At 45.2% G+C, this 25,924-nt stretch overlaps 1 protein-coding gene across 1 annotated transcript; it reads left to right on the top strand.

The window, feature by feature from the left end:
• The first annotated feature begins 224 nt into the window (after window positions 1-224).
• On the top strand, window positions 225-25,618 carry LOC126416818 (neuronal PAS domain-containing protein 4-like). Its single transcript, XM_050084701.1, has 3 exons — window positions 225-242; window positions 16,875-17,569; window positions 25,414-25,618. The coding sequence occupies exons 1-3, from the start codon at window positions 225-227 to the stop codon at window positions 25,616-25,618; spliced, it is 918 nt and encodes a 305-aa protein (XP_049940658.1).
• Window positions 25,619-25,924: the final 306 nt, after the last annotated feature.

The raw sequence follows: 25,924 nt of genomic DNA, 5'->3' as shown, positions 1-25,924 counted from the left end.
GTCGCGTTGCCAACATGTTTTCGAATGGTTTTAGCACGGAAACGGTACTTTTCCGGACATGAGTTCCAATTTAAAATATTACCTGCTCACTTCTCACTACAAGTCCCAGAAGTTTGCAAAGGAAATTTCCGAACACCCTACTGAAGCCATATTACAAGAAATCGCGTCGTTTTCGCGTGGTTTTACTTGATTCAGAGCAGGTGACATGAATCCGTCTCCAGAATATGCATCTAAAACCACAAGTGAGTGACACCAAACATTTTACGCCTACCGCGTGATCAAAAATTCAGTATAAATTTGAAAACTGAATAAATCACGGAATAATGTAGATAGCTAGGTACAAATTGACACACATGCTTGGAGTGACATGGGGTTTTATTAGAACCGAAAAAATACAAAATTCAAAAAATGTCCGACATATGGCGCTTTGTCTGATCAGAATAGCAATAATTAGCATAACAAAGTAAGACAAAGCAAAGATGATGTTCTTTACATGAAATGCTCAATATGTCCACTATCATTCCTCAACAATAGCTGTAGTCGAGGAATAATGTTGTGAACAGCACTGTAAAGCATGTCCGGAGTTATGGTAAGGCATTGGCGTCGGATGTTGTCTTTCAGCATCCCTAGCAATGTCGGTCGAGCACGATACACTTGCGACTTCAGGTAACCCCAAAGCCAATAATCGCACGGACTGAGGTCTGGGGACCTGGGAGGCCAAGCATGACGAAAGTGGTGGCTGAGCACACGATTATCACCAAACTACGCATGCAACAGATCTTTCACGCGTCTAGCAATATGGGGTGGAGCGCCATCCTGCATAAACATCGTACGTTCCAGCAGGTGTTTATCAGCCAGGCTGGGGATGATGCGATTCTGTAACATATCGGCATACCTCTCACCCGTAACGGTAGCAGTTACAAAACCAGAATCACGCATTTCCTCGAAGAAAAAAAGCCCGATAACGGTAGATATTTTTTTTCGTCTAATAAAACCCCATGTCATTCCAAGCATGTGTGTCAATTTTTACCTCTCTATCTACATTATTCCGTGGTTCCAAGCATGTGTGTCAATTTTTACCTCTCTACCTACATTATTCCGTGGTTTATTAAGTTTTCAAATTTCTACTGACTTTTTTGATCACCCGGTATTTGCAGGTTTTCAGTAGAACTGTAATATTATTTGTTTTGTGAATCTGAGACGTTAGTCGGAAGGAGTGTCAGCTATTCTTACCCCATATTTATCAACTGCCATCCAGACGAAATTTTTAAGATAATCCGCTGGTTAATAATACAGGGTGATTTAAAAAGAATACCACAACTTTAGGAATTTAAAACTCTGCAACGACAAAAGGCAGAGCTAAGCACTATGTGTCGGCGAATTAAGGAAGCTATTAAGTTTCATTTAGTTGTACATTTGTTCGCTTGAGGCGCTGTTGACTAGGCGTCAGCGTCAGTTGATGCTAAGATGGCGACCGCTCAACAGAAAGCTTTTTGTGTTATTGAGTACGGCAGAAGTGAATCGACGACAGTTGTTCAGCGTGCATTTCTAACGAAGTATGGTGTTAAACCTCCTGATAGGTGGTGTATTAAACGTTGGTATAAACAGTTTACAGAGAATGGGTGTTTGTGCAAAGGGAAAAGTTCTGGACGGCCGAGAACGAGTGATGAAAATGTAGCACGCATCCAGCAAGCATTTGTTCGCAGCCCAGGAAAATCGACTCGCAGAGCTAGCAGAGAGCTGCAAATTCCACAATCAACTGTATGGAGAGTCCTACGAAAAAGGTTAGTTATGAAACCTTATCGTCTGAAATTGGTTCAAGCACTGTCTGCAGCTGATAAGATTAAAAGAATCGATTTCTGTGATTTTATCCTTGCTCAAATGGAAACAGATGAATCTTTCGTTTCAAAGATTGTGTTTAGTGATGAAGCAGCTTTCCACACTAACGGGAAAGTCAACCGTCACAATGTCTGTATATGGGGCACTGAGAATCCGCGGGAAACAACTCAGTATGAACGTGACTCGCCTATGGTGAATGTTTTCTGTGCCATTTCAGCCAATAAAGTTTTTGGTCCCTTTTTCTTCGAAGTTGCTACTGTAACTGGACTACAGTATCTGGAGATGTTAGAGAATTGGCTGTTCCCTCAGCTCGAACAAGAAGCACAACAATTCATATTTCAGCAGGATGGAGCGCCACCACATTGGCACTTATCTGTCCGAAACTACCTGAACGTCAACTACCCGAGGCGATGGATCGGCCGTCAGGCAGCCCGTGACAGAGCACTTCATCATTGGCCTCTAAGAAGCCCTAATCTTACCCCCTGCGATTTTTTCTTATGGGAGTATGTTAAGGATATGGTGTTTCGGCCACCTCTCCCAGCCACCATTGATGATTTGAAACGAGAAATAACAGCAGCTATCCAAACTGTTACGCCTGATATGCTACAGAAAGTGTGGAACGAGTTGGAGTATCGGGTTGATATTGCTCGTGTGTCTGGAGGGGGCCATATTGAACATCTCTGAACTTGTTTTTGAGTGAAAAAAACCCTTTTTAAATACTCTTTGTAATGATGTATAACAGAAGGTTATATTATGTTTCTTTCATTAAATACACATTTTTAAAGTTGTGGTATTCTTTTTGAATCACCCTGTATTGTTTCTCTGTTGGACTCATACACTCTAAGATAGAAAAGGGAGCGACGCACCATAAATGGCTTATCCGAATGGAACGGACATATGTCAATGTGATAAACATGTACAGACAAATGTACAGACAAACTAATGATTACAGTTCCAGAAAAAAAAAATTGGATCTTTTATTCAAGAGAAAGAGCTTCAGAAATTGAACAAGCCAAAAACGCGTTGATCCACCCCTGGCCCTTATGCCAGGAGTTATTTGGATTGCTATTGATTGATAGAGCTTCTGGATGCCCTCCTGAGGGGTATCGTGGCGAATTCTGTCCAATTAGAGCGTTAGAGTCTCAAAAATTCCGGGCTCTGCCCATTGTGCTTCAAACGATCTCAACTGGGGAGGGATCCAGCGACCTTGCTGGCCAAGGTAGGGTTGGCAAACACCAAGACAGGCGGTAGAGTCTCGCCGTCTGCGTGCCGGCATTGTCTTCCTGAATGTAAGCTCTAGATGGTTTGCCGTTAAGGGCAACAAAACAGGGCATAGAATATGGTTGTTGGGCCTTATGGCGGCCGATAGTCGGGGTGGTATCCCACCGCTTTCCGGGGCAACTGTAGTCACGTCTTCACTGGTCATCGGGGCTCAGTTCGACGCGGGACTCGTACCGCAGACAATGCTAGTCCAGTAAACGAGACTCCAGGCCAAAGACCTGTCTGGAGGCGTCCCGGACAGCGGTCGGATCCTGACTGTCGCCCACCATGCCACCCGACAACCAGGCGCCATGGTCTGGCTCGTCATTCCATTTTGTAGCAGGGCTCCTTTGGTTGTCACCTTCTACACGGTTACTGCACATAGGAAAATCAATGGTATTATACGCTCCGTTTTGTTGCCCTTAATGGCAATCCAGCCTGGGCTTACATTTCAGCAAGACAATGTGTACCCGCACGTGGCAAGAGTTTCTAGTTCTTGTTTCCGTGCTTGGCAAACGCTGCCTTGGCCAGCTAGGACACCGGATTTCATCCCAATTGAGAACGTTTGGAGCATTATTGACAGAGCCCTGCAACCAACTAGCTGTGTTGACGATCAAACTCACCAATTGTACTTAATTTGGGCCGCTATCGACAGGGGATCTCAAGTCGATTCCGTATTTCTAGATTTCTGGAAAGCTTTTGACACCGTTCCACACAAGCGACTTCTGATTAAGCTGCGGGCCTATGGGGTATCGTCTCAGTTGTGCGACTGGATTCGTGATTTCCTGTCAGGAAGGTCGCAGCTCGTAGTAATAGGCGGCAAATCATCGAGTAAAACTGAAGTGATATCAGGTGTTCCCCAGGGAAGCGTCCTGGGACCTCTGCTGTTCCTGATCTATATAAATGACCTGGGTGACAATCTGAGCAGTTCTCTTAGATTGTTCGCGGATGATGCTGTAATTTACCGTCTAGTAAGGTCATCCGAAGACCAGTATCAGTTGCAAAGCGATTTAGGAAAGATTGCTGTATGGTGTGGCAGGTGGCAGTTGACGCTAAATAACGAAAAGTGTGAGGTGACTCACATGAGTTCCAAAAGAAATCCGTTGGAATTCGATATCTCGATAAATAGTACAATTATCAAGGCTGTCAATTCAACTAAGTACCTGGGTGTTAAAATTACGAACAACTTCAGTTGGAGAGACCACATAGATAATATTGTGGGGGAGGCGAGCCAAAGGTTGCGTTTCATTGGCAGGACACTTAGAAGATGCAACAAGTCCACTAAAGAGACAGCTTACACTACACTCGTTCGCCTCTGTTAGAATATTGCTGCGCGGTGTGGGATCCTTACCAGGTGGGTTTGACGGAGGACATCGAAAGGGTGCAAAAAAGGGCAGCTCGTTTTGTATTATCACGTCATTGGGGAGAGAGTGTGGCAGATATGATACGCGAGTTGGGATGGAAGTCATTAAAGCAAAGACGTTTTTTGTCGCGGCGAGATCTATTTACGAAATTTCAGTCACCAACTTTCTCTTCCGAATGCGAAAATATTTTGTTGAGCCCAACCTACATAGGTAGGAATGATCATCAATATAAAATAAGAGAAATCACGGCTCGAACAGAAAGGTTTAGCTGTTCGTTTTTCCCGCGCGCTGTTCGGGAGTGGAATGGTAGAGAGATAGTATGATTGTGGTTCGATGAACCCTCTGCCAAGCACTTAAATGTGAATTGCAGAGTAGTCATGTAGATGCAGATGTAGAAGATACCTCTTACGAGGACATCTGACAACTGTATCAATCGATTCAAAGCTGAATGACTGCTTGCGTACACGGAATGTGTATCCGCGTATGTGCCATAATGCAGGGAATATTTCGAAAGGCGTCGACTGTGTGAATGTCACCGTACCCTCTACCTGAAACGATTAGTTCCGTGTTACCAACACAGGCGTGTGTTTCACACGGGACAAAAGTACTCCGACACCGCCCCACTTGCCAAGGTAATCGCAGTCTGAAGGCACAACTCGGCGGCAGCAAGCAGTCAATGTACGCAAGCAAGCTGTCTCGTACTGCAGGAAAGCACAGTTCTCGTCAGAAAAGACCAGCGTAGCGCCATGCCTCGTAAAGGTAGGCGAACGGCAGTGGAAGAACGAAGGCTTATTGTGTGGCAGCATTGTGCGGGAAAACCATGTGCAGAAATAGGTAAGGTCGTCAACCGAAGCCGAAAAACTATATTTAGTATCGTCCAGAAATGGAAAGAAGAAAAAACTCTCGTTAGTCGTCCACGACAGGGGCGTTCTCACTCACGAACGTAGCAAGAGGAAGATACTTCGAATGATGAAAAACGACCCGCGGATAACGGCCCCTGCTATAGCGGCAGAACTGGCATAAGGCGTTGGTACCAAAGTTAGTGTTAAAACAGTGCGCAGATGTGTGAACAGTGCTGGGTAGAATGCCAAATTGCCAAGCCGCAGTCCGTTCGTCAGTAAGTGTAACGCAAGAAAGCGGATGGTTTTGCAGAAGAATTTGTCGGCAGGGATGTGACCTTTTGGGACAAGATTCTGTGAAGTGATGAGTGCAAATTTACTTTGAGCCACGTGGATGGCCGCAGTTTAGTGTGGCCTCAAGCAAACACATAGGCAAAATAAATAAATAAATAAATAAAATAAAAATAAAAACAATTACAGAGGCATTTCGCTAGTACCAGTTACATACAAAATTTTCTCTAAGGTGCTATTAAACAGACTAGAACCACAAGCAGATCTGCAAATTGGGGAATACCAGGCAGGCTTCAGAAAAGGGAGATCATGCATCGAACAGATCTGGAACTTGAGAACACTTTTGAAAGTCAGACAGGCAAGAAACACTGTAGTTACCTTTGTGGACTTTAAAAAAGCATATGATTCCATAGACAGACAGACACTCTTTGACATACTGGAAGAATATGGTATCGACAGAAAAACCAGGGCACTTATACAACAGACGCTTACAGACACTACCTCCAAGATTAAGTTCATGGGAGAAATTTCGGAACCCTTCCACATACACACAGGTGTCCGACAAGGAGACGGGCTATCACCAATCCTGTTCAACATGGTGTTAGACAAAATTATCAAGCAGTGGGAGGAACAAGTTAAAGGAATACAGCTGGGAAGAACACGTGAAACCAAAACAATCATAAAATGTCTGGCATTTGCAGATGATATAGCCATACTCAGCAATAATACACAGGAGGCAAAGGAAGCACTGGAATGCTTGCATCAAATAGCTGCCAAAACAGGTCTGCAGGTATCTTACGAGAAGACACAATATATGGGACGACAGACCAACAATGTACACACCATGCATACGGTATATGGATCCGTAGAAAGAGTCGAAAAATTTAAGTATTTAGGGGAGTACATACAAATGGGAGGATCAAACAAGGCGGCTAACATGGAACGAACGAAGAAACTCCAGAAGGCATACAAACTCACATGGTCACATTATAATAAGAAAAGCATATCGAGGCAGGCCAAACTTAGGCACTAGAAAACAGTTGTATTACCAGAAGCATTGTACGCGTCAGAAACAACCACAATTGGAGCATCAGGCATCATAGACACAGAAAAAATAGAACGCAAAATTCTCAGAAAAATATTTGGACCAATTCACAGAGATGGCATATGGATGAAGCGACCTACCAAAGAGCTGTACCAGCACACTGACAGACTAACAGACGCGATCAGAAAACGCAGATTAACTTTCTATGGGCACATACAGAGAATGGACAACAACCGACTTACAAAGAAAATTTTTGATGTAGTAAACAGCTCAAGCAAGAAAACAAATTGGTATCATGAAATAGACGAAGACTTAAGGCAGATAGGGATCAACAGGCAAATGATAGGAGACAGGAAATACTTCAGAAACAAAGTTAGGAGTGCAAAATTTATTGTAAAGGAGAGAAAGAAGAAAGGAACATTATGGACAGAGCAAAGGAAACAGGAGCACAGCCAAAGGATGAAGAGATTTTGGGAAGAGAAGAGGAAGAAAGGAAAGAAGTGAAAATTGTGTCATCATGTGATTTTCGAGTTCAAACACTGTCCATAAGGGCAACAATGAAATGAATGAATGAATGAAAAATAAAAAAATAAAAAATAAAATGTGATGGTGTTGGGATGCATGTCTTCTAGAGGTGTAGGCGAGCTTGTCTTTATTGAAGGCACCATGGGCAAATTTTTCTATCTCGATGTACTCGAACAAAGTTTGACGAAAAGTGCTGCGAAGTTGGATCTTGGAGGTGACGTTTATTTCCAACAAGACAATGATCCTAAGCATGCGTCGGAAATTGTCAAACTGTTAATCCTATACAACACTCCCCATCGCCTCATTATCGCACCGCAGTCTCCGGACCTCAATCCCATCGGGAACATCTGGATGAACTGAAAACGAGACTACACAAACGACCTGTGAGCAGTTTGGCACATTTTCATGCGTTGATAGAGGAAGATTGGGTGAATATCGGGTCGGATGTATCGAGAAAGGTTGTTTAATCCAAGCCACAAAGACTGAGCGCTGTAATACAGGGGAAGGGACGCATTACGAAATACTGCCTGCTGAGTTCAAAAATGTTCAAGTGTGTGTGAAGTCTTATGGGACTTAACTGCGAAGGTCATCAGTCCCTAAGCTTACACACTACTTAAGCTAAATTATCCTAAGGACAAACACACACACCCATGCCCTAGGGAGGGCTCGAACCTCCGCCGGGACCAGCCGCACAGTCCATGACTGCAGCGCCCTAGACCGCTCGGGCCTGCTGAGTGTCTGAACACTTTTGCCCATTGTATATTTCGATTTTCTTTCTTTTTTTTACGTAATGCGTGTTTCCTTACTTGTTGTTCTGTATATGTTCAGATTGAGATGTATTACACATTTGTAAAGACTGAAACATGTTTTGAGTCAAAACACATTTAAGGTTTACATCTCTGATTACTGCCAGAGCCGGCCGGGGTGGCCAAGCGATTCTAGGCGCTACAGTCTCCAAGCGCGAGACCGCTACGGTCCCAGGTTCGAATCCTGCCTCGGGCATGGATGTGTGTGATGTCCTTAGGTTAGTTAGGTTCTAGGGGACTGATGACCTCAGAAGTTAAGTCCCATAGTGCTCAGAGCCATTTGAACCATTTTTTTACTCCCAGTGTCTGAATACTTCTGTCAGTCTCTGCATGACAATCAGCCGAGAACTTGCAGTTCTCCGGCTCGCTTCAGCACAGACCGCCCTAGAACACGCGTGCCTAGCTCTGCTTGCGCGAGGCCACGCAGGTGTCATATTAATGCAGCTGCAGGTGTAGGCCGTGGCGCATACGACCGCGACCCGGCGCGGCGGTGGCAGACTGGTAATGACCCACATACAGCGGCAGGCAGCGCTGCAGACGTACGTGGCACATACACTCGCCGCTTCGCGAATGGAGACTAAGATCCCGACTGAGAATATCACACATTCTTTAACCGACTTTGGCAAATTGACTTTCACCGCATCGTCGTCAGAAGAAGAAACAGAGATTACGCCACAGCAAACAGAAGTGAAACTATGTTAAGGAAACTTGTAACATTTAGTCGAATAAATACAACTGACAGCGACAACAGGTGAGCAAGCAATGTGTGGAGACTCTTCTCGAACTCGCAACACAACCGGAGGAGTCAAAACAAAGACAGAGTAAAGACGGAAGCAGAGCAAAACTGCAAAAAAAAGATACCGTAACAGATGACCCGGAAACAAACCCCACGGACAGACGAGAAATTGACAATAAGCAGAAAACTGCCTCGACGGAAGACAGGGAGAATCAGTTGTACGAATCTTCCGTGTAACTGCTGGAAGAGGAGTCAAATGGAAACAAGAGCTGTGCACATCTTTTCTCCTGCCGAGCGGTCTTGGGGGCCTTGCCACGGTTCGAACGGCTGACCCCGTCGGAGGTTCTAGTCCTCCCTCGGGCCTAGGTGTGTGTGTTGTCCTTAGCGTTAGTTAGTTTCAGTTAGATTAAGTAGTGTGTAAGCCTAGGGGACCGATGACTTCAGCAGTTTGGCCCCGTAGAAACTTACCACCACCATCTTTTCTCTTCCATTTACGAATTACTAGTCTGTTGTAAAATTCCCTAAGTACCACAGTCATATACTTCTACAAGTAGCATAAACATTAACAGGGTATCCACAGCTTTAAAAGAATTTCTGTGCCACGCATGATGTTGCCCTGTTGCAAGAAGTAAATATCTTTTGCCATTAGTATCTCAGGTCGTAATGAACACTTCAATATAGCTACGGAAGAACAGACGGCAACGGCTCTCCTCTGGAAAGATGGCATACCTATTCTTGAAATTGAGTGTTGCGGGTTGGCAGGAGAGCCAACACCGTGTTATTAGAGGAAGCCGAAAGGCACGTATTTTAGCTCACGCAGGCTGGCTGTGAGGTCTGGAACAGGACAAGGAAATTAGAATTTAGAAAAACGGACGCATCTGGTGGAATATTTAACTTTAATCCATAAATGGTGAACGTCGCTCTTGACTGTACATTATTCACAATATCAATAGTAACTGGTAATGGCGCCTTGCTAGGTCGTAACAAATGACGTAGCTGAAGGCTATGCTAACTATTGTCTCGGCAAATGAGAGCGTATTTTGTCAGTGAACCATCGCTAGCAAAGTCGGTTGTACAACTGGGGCGAGTGCTAGGAAGTCTCCCTAGACCTGCCGTGTGGCGGCGCTCGGTCTGCAATCACTGATAGTGGCGACACGCGGGTCCGACGTATATTAACGGACCGCGGCCGATTTAAAGGCTACCACCTAGCAAGTGTGGTGTCTTGCGGTGACACCACATTGAGCACTGCGGACAAGTTTTTCAACTAGGATGTTATTTATTTATTAAGAAAGAACCGTTCAAGTTTACTAATAGATGGAGATTTCAGTAATATCATCCATAAAAAAAAACGGGCTCCAAATTATACCATGACCTAGATTTGGATCTGAATAACAGCGAAACGCAGTTGAGCGTGGGAAGGGGCGATGTTATCGCGACGGAGCGTGCACGTGCGTTATGGCTGTAGCAGTAACAGTTGGACTACCTTCTCACGCTGCCTTCTAACGTGCAGTATTGAATTCATTTTGCGGAATCGTAATATCCTTCTCGCTTAACGAACGCATTCATGATATCGTTTTCTTGTTATTTGTGTATCTCAACAAAAGCAACAGGAAGTGCACTGTCGTTTACAATAGTAAGAACGATTCACTTTTGGTTAACGTGTTCGTTACGAAATGGGTGCTAAAATCGATCTGAAGCATACATGGAAAAAATGTAACTTACAACATTAAAAGAATATAAACTACTTAACTACTTACCAATCACTGTAGTTTGCATGTAGTTCGTCATGCTTCTGTAGATGGGTATTCCATAATAATAAGATGATATTTATTGTGAAAAAGCGGTAGACACCATTCAGTCTAAAACATAAAACACAAACACAAAAATAAGGACGAAGTATGGCAAAGGGTAAATGCCACTTAGTTGAGTCACTTTCTTTCTCGTCGCTAGTTATCTGGGCTCTGGTCCGTGGAAGAATCACTGCAATTGCTCAAAGATATATGTTATTATATTTTCGATATTACTTTGCACATTCACTTCACTTTTCCATGCTTCTTTAACAACCGTTTCGTTGTCGTTTACAACATTACTCCACTACTCTGGCGTTATTTGTGCCACTGCTTCCTCTAACAATTCTTGAATTTCTGCCATAGTGAAGCTTTTGTTATTTGCTGCCACGTAATGTTTGACCTGCGCCCACATCATTTCGATGGTGAAACTTCCTGGCGGATTACCGGCAAGTGCTCTACCACTAGAGCTACCCAAGCACGATCCATGACAGCTGCCCACACCTTCACTTCAACCAGCTGCCTACCTGGTCTCCTGCCTTCCAGACTTCACAGAAGCTCTCTTGCGTAAACTATTTCCCGGCTGCACACAGTTTTATTCTGCCAGGAAGTAAGAAAAAATGACTGACATTACTCACATGTCATTACAACTGCGGACGTGGAAGCCACATTTTATCTATACACTGTTCATAACTGTGCCTCTTTAGCAACGTAGTATGTGCTGCTATACAGAATAAGCAGTGACCCAGTAAATAGCAGCTGGCTGTGTTCCAAAGACCCGCGTGGAAATTTAATTTTTCAGTCGGTCATATCACGAGTTCTGTTGAACACGGAGATAAGGAGTGAAGTGTTTTGGATAGCCCTTGGCCTGAAGACGATTTGTATAACGTTCGGAAGAACAGCTGTCATACTGTAGATACCCTACAGGACAGGGTCAAAATTTAAACATTACCCACTTTCTCCAGTCCAGGCAAAATGAGCAAATTGGTTGGTTCTTTTGCATTAGGTGTGGTCTAGAATTGACCTTAGACGGCTTATGGGCTTATGAAAGCTGTATTTCGTTATTGGAGGTTCGTAAGAAAAACCCGAACAACCATGATTTTTGGGTAGGATAAGTATTAATGGTGGGGATGGGCAGTTCTACTATTTCTTTTCATTACAGGCAATCGAAAGTGTCTATATCCGCTTTAGATAATATTCACGCGGAACTTCGCAATCTTTTTAGATATAATTATCCATTACAGTTATCCAGAGTTCAGAGCTGCAGTACTTGTGCAGAACACCGGGCCGCCATTATTTAAATAAATAAGCATAGCAAATACATCAAATTTTAACTGTTAGACATTGACCTAGAATCACCATGTTCTCCTTTTCAAAATTCTGTATCCAATATTTAGATTTTTACATATGTTCTGAACATGGTGTTCTTGTGGATCATTGAAACATTCTCCGATGTCTATTTGTTACCGAGATCCAGCGGTTCAGAGTTACCGTACTTATGCACTCAATATACGAACGTAAAATCTGGTCTGAGGGGTAAATATAGTTTAAGCTGACGTAGAGAGCACATGGCAAGGGTTCTAGGGTCGTCGCAAGGATTCTGCGATTACCAAACTATGTTTTCGATCAGCATTTTTTGAGCAATAAAAATTCATGACGCACTGTCGGTGTATAATGGGCCCTTCAAGTCTATACAAATATGCGCAAAGTGGTACTGCAGTGACTAAGAGAACGGCTAAAATGGGGTCTCAAAATGCCTTAAAAGAACTTAAAATGGCTACCAAAAATCATGCAAAACTGGAAACAATACAAATTCAATAAAATATTTTTGCTAACATTTTTACGCTTCTAAAACACGAATCATAAACAGGTCGTTTTCAATGAATTGCAATCGATAAGCAAAGTACCCAGAAAAAATGTAAAGCAAACGATTTTGTGTTAGCTTTATATTAAGAGTACTTATTTGTTATTTAATGTGTTAATGTGCACTGGTATCCAAAATTGGAGTAACAAACGGAAATTTTTCAGGATTGCGGTTATTTTTCCAAAAAAGAGTATACACAGGTGCTAGTAAAGTAGAAACAATGAAAAAAATACAGAATGTAATCGATTGCAACATGCATAACGGTAAACATAAATGTTCTTCGTTTTTATCCAACTTAACGCATTTGCACACATATTCCAACAACTGGTTAGTTTGCTCAGTATGGGGTGTGACCACCTCTGGCAACAATACAGGTCTGACAACGACGGAACAAGCTGTGAATAATGTCATCAATCTCATGCTGAGGCAGTAACGCACGCTCTCTCCGCAGAGCCGCTCGCAAGTCTTGGAGAGTGGTTAGTCGATGCTGACGTGATGCAACCCGTCTCCCTAGTGCATCACACACATACTCTTTAGGATTCAGATTCCAAGAAAACATCAGACACCCATGTACTGCTTGGTCGAGCATTATCGTTCTTCAGTATGAAGTCTGGGCCCAGAGCACGTCGCGACAGCCGCATGTGATGTCCCAGGATCTCATCACGATACCTAATAGCAGTCTGACCTTGCCGATTCACCTCATGAAGAGGTACTCGAGTGGTCAACATTATCCCTGTCCACACCAGTGGGGACCCTCCTCGATATCGGTCTCTTTCCGCTATGTTTGGGTCCCGAAATCGTTCCACGTTCCCTCCAGATGCGAATCTGTCGCGAATCACTCTCCAGACCAAATTGGTACTCATGTATGAAGAGAATATTGGCCCACTGTTCGACCGTCCAGGTGGAATATTGACGACTTCACTCTCGACATTTCTTTATGTGAATACAAGTCAGACGCACACATGCAACAGATACCCAGCAGTAAAGGGCACTCTGCCGAAGACTTCTGTACGCTGTTCGCATCGATACAACACGTTCAGTGGATGCTGCGAGATCAGCCGCCAGCTGCCGTGCAATACTAAGGCGCTACCGTCGTGCCCTTACAGCCAAATGAAGGTCCTCCCTTTTTGTTGTGACATGTGGTCGGCCTTGCCCTGGTCTTCGAGATACAGCTTCGGTCTCTATAAACTATCGCCTCATCCGAGAAACAACAGGACGATTCACATTAAGCCATCAGACCACATCAGGTTGCGACGGTCCTTCTTCCATTCTTCCTAAGGTCCTCCACAGCAGAGAGCCTGGTAGGCGTCTTCTCTGTGCCATACTGCACTGTCTGTGACTGTGTACACGACGATTGTGGATGTGGGACAACCCTGCAGACACTGTCTCGTTTCATGGAGTTGTTGTCCGTTGACCAGAATGCCATCTTTCGTGCAGAACACGATCTTACGCACACCTCTTGACAGTTTGTATGATTATATCGTAAATTAGAACGGGAAAATAGCAGTTTGTTGCTTTAATTTTGGACACTAGTGGATATAAACGTGTCGAAATATATAAATAAACTGACAAAATAGAATTCGTTTAATATAAACATCATACACGGCTATAGCAAGGAAACGAAGGCAACGAGCGGAAAAATGATCATGTCGAAGCTCAAAAAAGGCGAATGTGTTCCACTTTAAAAGACTCTGACAGAAAAGTAGGAACCAACTGCATCAGTCCTCAATCCTCTTCCTCGCCAAACATTTTGGCTTGCGAACGTAGTCGCGCTGTTTTATGCTGGAAGAGAGCAGCGGACACACAGTGCTGGTGGAAGAGTGGAGACAGTGCCAGTGCGAGAAAGTGGCAGAGAAAAGGAGAGCGAGATGGGTGAAGGCAAAATCCGCGGCAATGATTTTCGCTGAACCCCGCAAACTAATTTTGTGCAGACTATCTCCTCAAAAACTAATCTATAAATGCTTGTGCACAAAGTTAAACAGATAACGCGAAAATAGTGGCTGTAGACATAGTTCTTACGGGGGAGGGGGGGGGGAGGGGGGGAGGGTTAGGACGTCAAACGGGCCGACTTGAAACAGGAGTGGCACCACAGGACATTTTAATTTCCACTGTCTATACTTTTACAAATAAATTCATGAAACTTTGTCAGCACGACCAGGAAAAATTCAGGATTCACACTCATAGCAGTGGAAGTTCAAAAACATAAGAAAATAATTTTTTACATGTAAAATTTCTTCATTTTTTCACTTACTATTGGTTGCATTTGTTGCTATAAGTACACTTTTCTCCATAAGTGAGAGAGATTCCTCGATGAATTTTGCACAGCATACAAACCACACTTATGAAACTCTAGAATTTTTCAAGTCTATTAAAAACTATGGTGAAAATTGCGATACTTAACTATAAATTTTCAGTTTTTTCTGAACATGAAGTTTAAAATGTAACAGCTCATTCATTTTTCATAAATGAAATAAATTGTCGAGTTTCATACACTTGTAAGTATGGTTTGTATGCTGTGCAAAATTGACTGAAGAATCTCTTTTACTTATGAAGAAATGTGTACCTACAGCAACAAATGCAGGCAATAGTAAGCGAAAAAATGCTGAAATTCCACAAGTAAAAAAATTTATTTTGTTACGTTCTTGAACTTCTACTGCTATGAGTGAATTCTGAATCCCTCCTGGTCATGTTGACAAAGTTTTTTGGTTTTATTTGTAAAAGTATAGACAGTGGAAATTAAAATGTCCTGCGATGTCTCTCCTGCTCCAAGTCGACCCGTTTGACGCCCTACCCCCCTTAAAGTGGGTAATTTGTAATTTGCAAACCAAGTATCTCACTCTAAGTCTCACTGGAGTATTATGTCGGTGGTGATTTTGGGCATGGCGGCAACCATTTTATTGAACATGTAAACGTCACTGCAGATATTCGGATTTGGGTTATGACATGTTCGATATGCCTGCCATCATCGGCGATGATGTGGCGCAGACGAATAGCGAAATTCTGCATGACCCGCTGAAATGTCGGAATTTCGATGCTGTCGATGTCCTCCTGAATGGCTGTTTTCAGTTCAGCAATGATTTTGGAATTATTGCTGTACACCTTGTCTTTAATATAGCTCCACAAAAAGGAGTCGCATGAGTTCAGATCCGGAGAAAATAGCGGCCAACCGAGGCTCACGCCAGTGGCCTCTGGGTACCCAGAGCCAGGATGCGGCACCCGAAGTGCTCCACCAAAGACATCAAACACTCTCCTGCTTCGGTTGGTTCGAGCTCCGTCTAGCATGAACCACATCTTGTCGAAATGAGGGTCACTTTGGATAATGAAATCATCTTCCAAAACCTCCACGTATCGCTCGGTAGTCACCGTGCGATCGAGGGATATCTCATCGATTATTCCGTGACTGGACACTGCACACCACACAGTCACCTGTTGAGGGTGAAGAGACTTCTCGATCGCGAAATTCGGATTCTCAATCCCCCAAATGCGCTAGTTTTGCTTGTTGACGAACCCGTTGAAATGAAAGTGGGGCCTGCCGAAGTGGCAGTGCGGTTCAAGGCGCTGCAGTCTGGAACCGCAAGACCGCTACGGTCGCAGGTTCGAATCCTGCCTCGGGCATGGATGTTTGTGATGTCCTTAGGTTAGTTAGGTTTAACTAGGTCTAAGTTCTAGGGGACTAATGACCTCAGCAGTTGAGTCCCATAGTGCTCAGAGCCATTTGAACCAGCCATGAAAGTGGGCGCCGGCCGTAGTGACCGAGCGGTTCTAGGCGCTTCAGTCCGGAACCGCGCGACCGCCACGGTCGCAGGGTCGAATCCTGCCTCGGACATGGATGTGTGTGACGTCCTTAGGTTAGTTAGGTTTAAGTAGTTCTAGGTTCTAGGGGACTGATGACCTCAGATGTTAAGTCCCATAGTGGGCTTTTCGCTAAACCAAACCATATTCACATATTCATTCCCATCATGCCCCGCGGCCAACCTTGTAGTTTGAACATCCTAGCTCAAACTGTTCAGCAGTTATGAAGATTTTATTTCATATAGTTCAATAACTGTCATCCTGTATATTCCAAGATATAAATTAAAAGCCTACAACTTAGTGTATTGGAAGGGGTCTAACAGAAACTCAAAACTCACATTTATTCATAGACACATTTGTGAGATCAACATATTAATGAATAATCAAAAGCTGTGATAATTAGCTCTGTCCAAATTTACACAAAGATTAGATGGAAAGCAATGTCACTTCCCTATCAGAATTACTTCTTTTCCTCCTAAGAATTTAATCCCTCCCAAAGTTCAGTGATAATTGACAACTATCACCGACCGTATTGCTTGACCAGAACAGTGATTCTATATTGATGACTAAAATTTAGAACACCACAGATTTGACTCTACAAAGGAGATGAGACAGGCTATCGTCCTGAATTCTACAAGTGCGAAATGAGTTTAACTGCTCTGCCAGTGGTGGCAACTGTGCGCACCACAGGCAAGGCTGCGGTGTGCTGAGCTGTGCTCACCACAGGCAAGGCTGCGGTGTGCTGAGCTGTGCTCACCAAAGCCAAGGCTGCGGTGTGCTGAGCTGTGCTCACCACAGGCAAGGCTGTGGTGTGCTGAGCTGTGCTCACCACAGGCAAGGCTGCGGTGTGCTGAGCTGTGCTCACCACAGCCAAGGCTGCAGTGTGCTGAGCTGTGCTCACCACAGCCAAGGCTGCGGTGTGCTGAGCTGTGCTCACCACAGCCAAGGCTGCGGTGTGCTGAGCTGTGCTCACCAAAGCCAAGGCTGCGGTGTGCTGAGCTGTGCTCACCACAGCCAAGGCTGTGGTGTGCTGAGCTGTGCTCACCACAGGCAAGGCTGCGGTGTGCTGAGCTGTGCTCACCACAGGCAAGGCTGCGGTGTGCTGAGCTGTGCTCACCACAGGCAAGGCTGCGGTGTGCTGAGCTGTGCTCACCACAGGCAAGGCTGCGGTGTGCTGAGCTGTGCTCACCACAGCCAAGGCTGCGGTGTGCTGAGCTGTGCTCACCAAAGCCAAGGCTGCGGTGTGCTGAGCTGTGCTCACCACAGGCAAGGCTGCGGTGTGCTGAGCTGTGCTCACCACAGGCAAGGCTGCTGTGTGCTGAGCTGTGCTCACCACAGGCAAGGCTGCGGTGTGCTGAGCTGTGCTCACCACAGCCAAGGCTGCGGTGTGCTGAGCTGTGCTCACCACAGGCAAGGCTGCGGTGTGCTGAGCTGTGCTCACCACAGGCAAGGCTGCGGTGTGCTGAGCTGTGCGGCGCAGACGTGTGAGCCCCTCGGCGAAGGCGGAAACGTCGGCTGCAGAGCAGGACTCGGAGATGCAGCAGCCTCTACCGCGCTGGTGCGGCACACTCTCGCGTCCTGCCCACAAGTGCTTCGCCGAGGTGGGCGCCCTCGGGTGCTACCGGCCAGTGCCTCTCATGCGGCACCCAATCACGCCCTGCGAATTCCTTGCAGACAAAACGGTGCCAATCGCGGATCGCGAAATAACGAACCACTGCGGTCCAACCACGTGGACTCCCTCCAACGGAGAATCCCGCAGAAAACAAGCGAGTTTTTTGCAGCATTCCGTGACAACAGGAGATTGTCCCCCACTACGAAAAAGTATTCATTTCAACACTGCGATATGACGTCACACTTCTTTACGCCAACTACACGTTTTCCTGGCAATGTCCATAGCTTCGCAAATGGGTTCGAGAAATTCAGAGAGCGCCGCTACGATGCTGAAGTTTGTTTCTGGTGGCTTGCGGTTTCTACAAGCGGCAGATACAAATCTTCAAAAGAAGTCAGGAAAACGTGGGAAAGGCGTTCCCGACTGCTGCACGTGGCGCTGTGCTATCCCAGACCAAACCTTAGCTACCAGCAGTCACCGTGGAAGGACAACGCTTACCACCCCTGTTTATTCGGGCCGACCTCACTTTGCAGACACATAAAATGGATTCGCAATTGCGAGTAAGGCCTACCACTAGCTGTAGAATGGAATGAGGACATTTGTCGTCAACCAAGCGTCTACGACCTGTACTCCTACATACATTACGTTTATTCCAGTACGGGTCAGACGTGCTACTTGAAAGTCGCCTGCCCGGTATCGGCAGATAAATACGATATTGACGTGCCTGTGTCATTCTGATTACGATGCAAAGTTCCTTTGGACATGCATGCGGCGACCACAGCCATTACGAACACATCAAATGAATTCGCAATCGCGAATAAGGACTTCATTCAGCTGTACAGGAATATGCATAATGGATGCACGAGTACAGATCGTAGACGCATGTTAGACGACACATGGAAGTTTGGGTCTCGCCGTGAGTCGTGCGCGGATAACCAAAGCCGTTAAGGTGACCGATTGCGTTAAGCGGGAAATACAGGTCCGCGTTCCGTCCCGGCACAAACTTTCATTGTCGTCATTCCATTCTACATCTGATGGTAGTCCTTATACGCGAATTCATTTGATGTGTTTGGTAACAGCTTTGGTCACCGCAGTCCCAGTTCCTTTGGACATGCATGCACATTCGCACGCACCCCAGACAAGCATAATCCGTTAAAAACCGCCTCTGAGTTAATAAGGAGAGACATACAAATTACACAGGGCACCTTACTGCCACTCACCGTGCTTTGTGATATCAGTAACATTTTCCATACCGAATGAGCCTGTTATCAGCCTAATAATGATAAATACATTCGAATTATTAATGAAACCGGCACACAAAATGCTTTCCGTGTTTCACAGAGAGAGATAGTAGCAGTAAAAGAGAAAGAGAGATGGATGGAGATAGATGCAGTGGGACCAAAAGAGAGAGGAGAGAGATGAAATCAAAATCGCATATGAATGGGGACCATACATAGGCTTTGAGGGTCTGGACCCTCCCGGACTTCCGAAATTTGACACGTAGGTATAGAGAAGGGGGCATTTTAAACACGTTGGTTTGGATGAAATCATATGTCGGACCCCCCAGAGTTTTTGAGCTCCTGATGTACGGTAGATACAGTGTCGTTGCGAAAGAAAGACAAAAGCAGACATTCGACATAAAAGTTTTCTGGGTGTGGTACCTCGTCATATTGTATAGAACTACTGTTGGAGAAAACTAGCGTTTCGGCCACGGTTGCAGCGGCCTTCTTCTGCGCCTACTGACAGTGTATGTGAGAGAGGAGACAACGGGAGTGCCGGCCGAAGTGGCCGTGCGGTTAAAGGCCCTGCAGTCCGGAACTGCAAGACGGCTACGGTCGCAGGTTCGAATCCTGCCTCGGGCGTGGATGTGTGTGATGTCCTTAGGTTAGTTAGGTTTAACTAGTTCTAAGTTCTTGGGGACTAATGACCTCAGCAGTTGACTCCCATAGTGCTCAGAGCCATTTTTGAAGACAACGGGAGTGGGAGGTAGTGTAAATCAGTGGGAGGAAAAGGAGACAGTGCGAGAGAGCCATACACGGAGAGTGGCAGTCAGGGGGAGATGCTGAGTACAAAGGCGACACTACAAAGAGAGATTAGGTAAAAGGATTCAAAATGTTCTGTGTTAAAATAGCGCGAATATCTTCCCAAGTCTAACTTTCTTGCGATGCAGCTGGAATGAGCCAGCTAGATCACCACTTTTCTGTCAGAGCCTTTTAAACAGAAAAATATTCACCCTTTTGGGGCTCCGAAGCAACATTTTTCCGCTGGTTAATACATTACCGAAACCAACAGTAGCGATAAAGAAATGTTAATACAGATCTGTATGACGCATTTTCTAAAGCATACGATTGCTGTTGGAGGTAGCCTGCAAAAAATATACGCACAACAATTGTGTTACTGGGCAGGCATTTCTGCGATGTTATGAACAATGGAAGGAAATAGCTTTATGAAAACTTGCTCAGAAATGAACCTCAAAGCGAGCAACGAAACTCTGAAAACATTGTACTATCTGTGACATTTGGTTTTAATAGGTGTTGTGTACGAACGACACTATATAGTCTCGAAAAACGCATACATCCTACATTATGATTTAACAAAAAAAAAAAAAAAAAAAATCAAGCATGAGAAATAAAGTAGTCAGCGATATGTTCAGACACAGCCTTGATTCATCCACATTGCGCTACGAATAAGAGTTGTCAAATTGTGGCAGAAGTATTGTCAAGCAAATTTTGTTATTTCTGTGCTATGCAGAGCATTGGCGTACAGGTGTGTGGCGTGTGACTTGAGCTCCACTGTGTGCTGCCACTTCCTAGTCTTTCTGCGAAAGCGACGCCGCTGACACCCTAGCCGGGTCCTCACTTCGCTTTGCGAGAAATATGTGAGTCGCGTGTTTGGCTACGTTTGGTACGGCAGAGCGAGATGATTGTGCGACCTCGTCTCCAGATGGTGTACCCATAATTCGGGGCACAGGTATCTCGTTACTATATGAGCAGATTCCACAGGTGTTGTGTCGTTCAGGACCTCTTCGATGGTTCTTTTCGAGGGACAGAAAAAATACGTCGTTGTATCTAAAAGAGAAAAATTTATACAAAAGTCGGCAGCCATAAAGGTAAGAAATTACTTGGCAACGTCAGAGAATTCGTCACATTATCCGGTATAACGTATTAGATACCAGACACACTAAACACGTTTACTCGTGTTTATACCTATGGGTGAATGAAAAGACACACGTCCAGCTCTCTCTTTTGTGTACACGAAAACTAATAACATCTGTGCTAGAGAACAATAATACACGTAATTGATATTGACATAATAGGCTACGTAAGGTGACCCTTCAATAAACTGATTCAACACACCTCATGTATGGCGATTTCCATGGATCACATTATATAATTTTGGTTACATCAGTTATAACAATTTTGTTCTATTGCACACTATGCAGGACGTCAAAGTACGTCGGTACAGTTATCGAATGAATTAAAATGATATATTCTAATTAATACTGAAGTAATTAATGTAACCACATAAAAACATTAATTTCCTCGCGGACATTTATCACAAGAAGCTTTTAATGCTAAAAATAACATTTATACACAAAATTCGACCATCATCCTGATATGCACTTAAATACTTCAATGAAGAACTTATTTTGTTGTGTTGTACAATATAATTAATGCAATGAATTTAGTGATTGTAAGCTGTCGGACTGGAAGGACTGTCTAGGAATTTTTGTTGTTGCTTTAGTGCCTGTATCGGCTGCTCATGAATTTTTTTTTAATTTTCGTTTCACATTTCCTTGTCTTTTCGAGTTTAAATAACGAGGTGTAAACCTAAAAACGGCGACTAGTGTAATAGTTTCCAGTTGCGAAGTCAGTTGTGTTAGAGGTTTTTTAATGGAACATTACGATAATATGTTGATGCAAAAAAAGGGTGGAAATGCGTCTCGTGACGTATAAAACACGGTACTTAGAATAGTCTAATCTCCATCATCGCATAACTGCGTGATAAAACTATGCAAACAAATACTACACGTTCCGACTGATTTTCTAAAACCGTGTAAGTACAATAAGCACATTGACTTGGTTGTTATTTTGTTTTGATTTTGATGTAGAGTACAGTGTTTATAGCTCACGTTCTCTTCTCTCCGTTTCGAGCACCAAGTAACCTCCGCTGGTGCGCAAGAGAGGTTTCCACATGTCAGTCTCTGACACAGTCGAAATTTCGCAGTGTGAAACAAGGGTGAAAATAAAGGGAAAACTTATTTCGGCTTAGGTGCCGACACTCCATTGTTTTCGTGAACACGACGGACAATGTCTCGACATTACATCATCAGTTCGTTCGCGCGACTTAAGCGGATCAAACCGGATGTATCACATTTCTAGTACGAGAAAGTAGTCATTTCGAGGTCGGAAAGTTACGGAAATAGTTGACGGCCAACTGAATCACTCGTACATTTCCCAGTACGGATTAAGACCTTCCGGGAAAATGTTACCAACAGTTTTTGTTTTTCGCCAAGTAGTCACCGGCAGATTTGGTCCTCGAGTCCAACAAGACGTAAACCAGTTAATGAAACTGCATCAGAACATGTATACAACAGTCAAAAAATCTGGGAAACTCACAAAAGGAACCTATCGTCAGTTTCTGGACAACGTTTTGTGACCCAAGTAGAAATGAAGCAGTTTCAGTACATTACTGTCTCGTGGGGTGCTTGTACGATGGGTTGTTTGTCCATGAAATCGTCATACCGAAGCATTCATTAAAAGTAATTCCGCCAAAGTGTATGTCGTTCTAGCAGCCCTGTGATTATACTCTTACCGACAGGTGAAGAATAACGTAATAATTGCCGATTACAGAACTGCCCCATTATCATCGCACAACAAAAGAAAAATTGCAAGTAGAAGCGACAGTTGAAATACGTCCTTGGTCCATCGTCAATTGTAGGATCAAACTTTAGAAAAAAAAAATACTTCGATATGCGTGGTTTAGCGTGAATCAGGTATCGACGGAAAATGCAAAATTGTAACTTTGGCGGCCGATGGATGAATTCGTGCCGCGCGGGATTAGCCGAGCGGACTGAGGCGCTGCAGTCATGGACTGTGTGGCTAGTCCCGGCGGAGGTTCGAGTCCTCCCTCGGTCATGGGTGTGTATATTTGTCCTTAGGATCATTTAGGTTAAGTAGTGTGTAAGCTTAGGGACTGATGACCTTAGCAGTTAAGTCCCATAAGATTTCACACACATTTGAACATTTTTTTGATGAATTCGTCACGCTGCTGCGCAATTTCACCGCGCAGCTGGCAAGGATATCAGGGAATAAAGTGTTTGCGAATTTTATTCTGTGTGCTCAGTTGGACAGCAACGATACCACGCAGACTGGCGCATGATTAATGTACGCAGATGTCAGCATTTGAGAGAGAACGTGTAGTTGGTCAAAGAATCCGGTTGGAGTAATCGGCGAATCGCTCGACATTTGAACCGGAGCGATGCTGCTATCCGACGAGGTTGACAGGAGTGGGTGAACCATGCCTGAACACAACGTCAAGAAGGAGGCGGTCGCCCCAAAGAGACGATAGAAGGGCGAACAGTCGTCAATCAGGCACCAGAGCCCCGCATACATCTTTACCGTCTGTCCAATGTGAAACTGGTGCTTCAGTGACGATGAGGACTCTTAATAGGCGGCCCACAGAAAGGACGCTGACCTCACAGCACACATTGCGCCGACTATCGTTGACCTATGTACAGCAGCAATTCAGTCTGCAGCTGTGTCGCGCACATTCGGCCTGGACTGTCATTTACAGGAGTAGTATTGTCTTCAGCGATGAGTCCCGCTTCGAACTGAGCCTCGACGACCAGCGTAGACATGTCTGGAGACATCCCGGACAGCGGTGAGTGCCAACCTGACTGCCGGCCGCCAGTACGGCCCGACAAGCAGTGGTCGAGGGCGCCGTTTACTTTTATAGCGGGACCGCTACGTCTGTCATCTTCGGCAACAGTCCGGCACATCGGCAGATCGACGCTTCTTTCCCCTTCATAGCCGGCCATCCTGGCCTTACATTTCAGCAAGATATTGCCCGCCTGCAGATAGCGAGAGTTTCTAGTCTTCGTGCTTGCCGAACCCTACTTTGGCCAGCGAGGTCGCCAGATCTCTCCGTAATACAGAACGTTTGGTGCATTATCGGCAGGGCCCTCCAACCAGCTCGATCTAAGGCGCTAATTGGACAGAATTTGGCACTATAGCCACCAAGAAGACATCGAACAACTATTTTCAATCTAGGCCTTGCCGAATAACTGCTTGCATAAGGGCCAGAGATGCACCAAGACGTTCTAGACTTGATCAATTTGTGAAGCACGCTCTCTTGAATAAATCATATAGTTTTTCTGTAATTGTAACAATTTGTTCGTTTGTACACTTACATCACATCTATCAACTCCCGTCCCATTCGGATAATTCCTTAGTGGTGCATCTTTCTTGTTTTGTTAGAGTATATTTGGCACCGTTAACGAGTTTGCTTTTTCTAACGATGTTCACAGTAAAATAATGTGACTTTTGCATATGTGCCTTCGCACGCTGGAGTAGGTGCAACGAACTTCTATGCTTTGAATGTACGGCCGATGTGACCCTAAGCAATCGATTAGTTCTCTTGAAGCATCGAAGCAAAAATTGAAATACTAAAATTGATATTCTTTTAAATATCGATTACTGTTAATTGTACAACATGTGTGACGATAAAATCTACTTTTAATAAATTCTGAACAACTTATTTCTTTTGTCAATAATTCCATTGTGTTACACGATGTCAGAGAAGAAACTAAGTCACATAGTTCTGTGACAGCTAAAGACAAAGAAAAGCACAGCCTGGATGTGGTTTTTAGGCGGTTTTCCACATCCCGTATGTGAATACTAGGCTGGTCCCCACGTTCCGCATCAGCTACACGACTCACAGACATTTGCAGACGTTCGCACTACTTCGTGACTTACACTGGACGCAGACAGCCGGGGTACACTCCTTACGTCCCGGCGGGTTCGGGGTGGCGACAGGAAGGGCACTCCGGCCACCCTCTGTCACTAACACTGCCAAAGCCGTAATAACACGGCCGACCTCGCGTTGGAGCGGGACAAGGCCCAAAGAAAGAACGGAAATTGACTCTGGGCACCTAAGCCAAAACACGTGTCCATTTTCACCTTTCTTTCACCCTCCGAAGTTTGGACTGTGGCAGAGAGCCACTTGTAAGTTGACGCTCTGCACAAAAAGACCATTCTTGTAAGTAAGGAGCCGGCCGCGGTGGCCGAGCGGTTCTAGGCGCTTCAGTCCGCAAACGCGTGACTGCTACGGTGGCAGGTTCGAATCCTGCCTCGGGCATGGATGTGTGTGATGTCGTTAGGTTAGTTAGGTTTAAGTACTTCTAAGTGCTAGGGGATTGATGACCTCAGATGTTAAGTCCCATAGTGCTCAGAGCCATTTGAAACATTTGAACGTGACTGCAGTGGACTACTACATCGCCGCAGGACTCGAGTGTCGGGGTCCTTCCGTCACCCTGAGTTCTGCTGGCGATGTGCTGGCTGGGAGCAACGACTCGCGCTGAGGAGAGCTAGCGCTTGGAAGGCCCAGCCAGCCACGTACACGGAGCACAGTACGGCCCGCACTCGATGGCGGCAGCCGCTGGCCCCGCCGCTGCAGTCCAAGGCTCCAGAGCCACCGCCGCCTGCCATTGGCGGAGGCCGCAACAGGAAAACCGAGAGCCGAGCGGCCGCCCCGGGAGGACGGGTCACTACCCTCCGGCGCCCGCATCCTTCTCTTTCCACCACCTCCGCCTCTACGGAGGGAGGGAAAGCGACCAGCCGAGGGCGTTCCAGAGCGGTAGCGTCGCTGCACTCCATGCCGAGAAGATTCCAGAAAGGCGACGACTTCCATCGAGGTCGAGCTGTCAAGGGCGCCAGGAACGTCAATGACCGGAGGTCTTCTCGGTCTTACTATGTACACTATGTGATCAAAAGTATCCGGACACCTGGCTGAAAATAGAAGTTGGTGCCGCCCTCCGTCGGTAATCCTGGAATTCATTATGGTGTTAGCTCACCCTTAGCCTTGATGACAGCTTCCACTTTCTCAGGCATACGTTCAATCAAGTGCTGGAAAGTTTCTTGGGAAATGGTAGCCCATTCCTCACGAA

This window comes from Schistocerca serialis, chromosome 8, assembly GCF_023864345.2.
Source record: "Schistocerca serialis cubense isolate TAMUIC-IGC-003099 chromosome 8, iqSchSeri2.2, whole genome shotgun sequence".
Lineage (NCBI taxonomy): Eukaryota > Metazoa > Arthropoda > Insecta > Orthoptera > Acrididae > Schistocerca > Schistocerca serialis.
This window is presented reverse-complemented; position numbering and strand designations above follow the sequence as displayed.

Coding starts and splice junctions, on each gene's coding strand:
- LOC126416818 (XM_050084701.1), top strand. Junction 17,570..25,413: donor TCACCACAGGCAAGGCTGCG/GTGTGCTGAGCT, acceptor CGATGGCGGCAG/CCGCTGGCCCCGCCGCTGCA.